Source organism: Penaeus monodon, chromosome 19, assembly GCF_015228065.2.
Source record: "Penaeus monodon isolate SGIC_2016 chromosome 19, NSTDA_Pmon_1, whole genome shotgun sequence".
Taxonomy (NCBI): Eukaryota; Metazoa; Arthropoda; class Malacostraca; order Decapoda; family Penaeidae; genus Penaeus; species Penaeus monodon.
In genome coordinates, this window is record NC_051404.1 from 34,310,448 (window position 1) to 34,312,186 (window position 1,739).

The 1,739-nt window shown below is 55.8% G+C and overlaps 1 protein-coding gene across 1 annotated transcript in view; it reads left to right on the top strand.

Moving 5' to 3' along the window:
• The window catches only part of LOC119585395 (protein abrupt-like), a gene marked incomplete at its 5' end in the record, with an annotated part of 15,025 nt that overhangs the window by 620 nt on the left and 12,666 nt on the right, over positions 1–1,739 (top strand). The window contains 2 exon segments of the mRNA XM_037934058.1: positions 782–899; positions 1,037–1,739. Coding sequence (XP_037789986.1) covers positions 782–899; positions 1,037–1,739 — 821 coding nt within the window.

Below are 1,739 nucleotides of genomic sequence, written 5' to 3' on the forward strand. Positions count from 1 at the left end.
TCAGTCATTCACTCACAAGAGCCCCACACTTACTTGCAAACCCATAGAGTCCGTTCCAATGCTGAAACTTTCCCCTAATTACCTGAAGTTACGTGATTAGCATTTGGTTTCACAGACATCTCATATTAGAACCTCCCGTCCCCCCCACAAACCCCTCCCCCACCGAACCCCTTAACCCCTACCCCCCTTGTTGATTTGATCCCTGACCACTTTATCCACAAAGACGATCAATGGGCGAGTGGCTTGTCTGGTTCCTCTGCCTGGGAATGATTGAGACGTTAATATTGTCAGGAACCATCCTCATGCATAGCTCTGAGGTTGGGGGACTGGGTTGGGGGGGTAGGGGGTTATTGGAGGGGAGGGAGAAGCGGGAGAAAGGTGGGGGAGGATGGGTCATGCACTTACCCCCAGTTTGTGATCTGTGGTGAGGGAGGGGATAAGAACCCGGCACATTTTCTATCTTCAGGGGTTTATTTCTTTCAAATTGTTCGACTTTTTAATTTGGCGTTTCCGGCGATTTCAGTGTTTTACTCCTTTTATGGATTTGGTGTTTTCATTAATCATTTTGGCTGAAGTAAAGCTACCTTCGCAGAGTTTACCGAATAAACGTATTTATCCATGGCTCTGCTTATCGTACGAATTACTTCCAAAATAAGACATTGGTAAATATATGATTTATCTATTTATTTGTTTACCCAAACATTCTTCAGAGAGGATCTTCAAAAAATGATAAAATAATTAGGATAAAATATTAATGTTTATCTATGACCTTCTCCCCCAGAGAGCTTCGAGAACAGGAGGAGTTCGTAGATGTTACCCTTGCCTGCGAGGGTCAGCAGGTGGCGGCCCACAAGGTCGTCCTCTCCGCCTGCAGCCCTTACTTCAGGTCTCTGCTCAAGGTAAGTCTTCTAAACAGCAGGCTATTTTTGGTGTGGATATTACCTAGCGTTAGACATTGCTCCATTTCTTGAGGTACCCTCGAAGAGATGGCTGCATGTAGAGCTGGCGAAATGACCCGTTGGGCCTCTCTTTGCAGAACAACCCGTGCGACCACCCCATCATCATCTTGAACGAGGTGCGCTACACGGAGCTGGTCACCCTCCTGCAGTACATGTACCATGGCGAGGTGCAGATCGCCCACGACCAGATCAAGGACTTCCTGCGCACCGCCAAGTTGCTACAGATCCGCGGGCTGGCCGAGGCCGCGGCCGCAGAGTCCAAGACGCGGACGCCCCCGGAGACCAGCCGTGAGAATGGTCCCGCCCGCGAGGCGCCCACGCCCACGCCCAAGGCTGATTCCGTCGAGCCCGAGGAGGAGGGGCGGCCTCCAGACAGCCCCCAGGTGAAGCGCATCAAGCTGAGCAGCAGCGTGGGCGCACCACCCTCGTCGTCGCCCTCGCCGCTCCAGACCGGGGGTCCCAGCCCCCCCGCGCCCACGCCGCCCATCGCCAGCCTCCCGCCCACTATGAGCACCATGGCGAGCATGTCCGGCCTTCCCTCCCTTCCGCCCGTGGGCATCCCGGGCCTGCCCCTGCCGCTCTCCCTGCCTTCCTCCATCACCGCCCTTCCCCCCGTGACCACGGCCCACCCACCCTCCATCCACCACGCCCGCGGCACCCTCCACACGCCCACCACCGTCAGCCAGCCCTCCTTCCCAGGCATGTACCCCGGCGCAGGATCCGAGGACACGCAGGACACCCTGGGCAGCGACCGCTCCGAGGACCGCGAGAAGTCCCGCC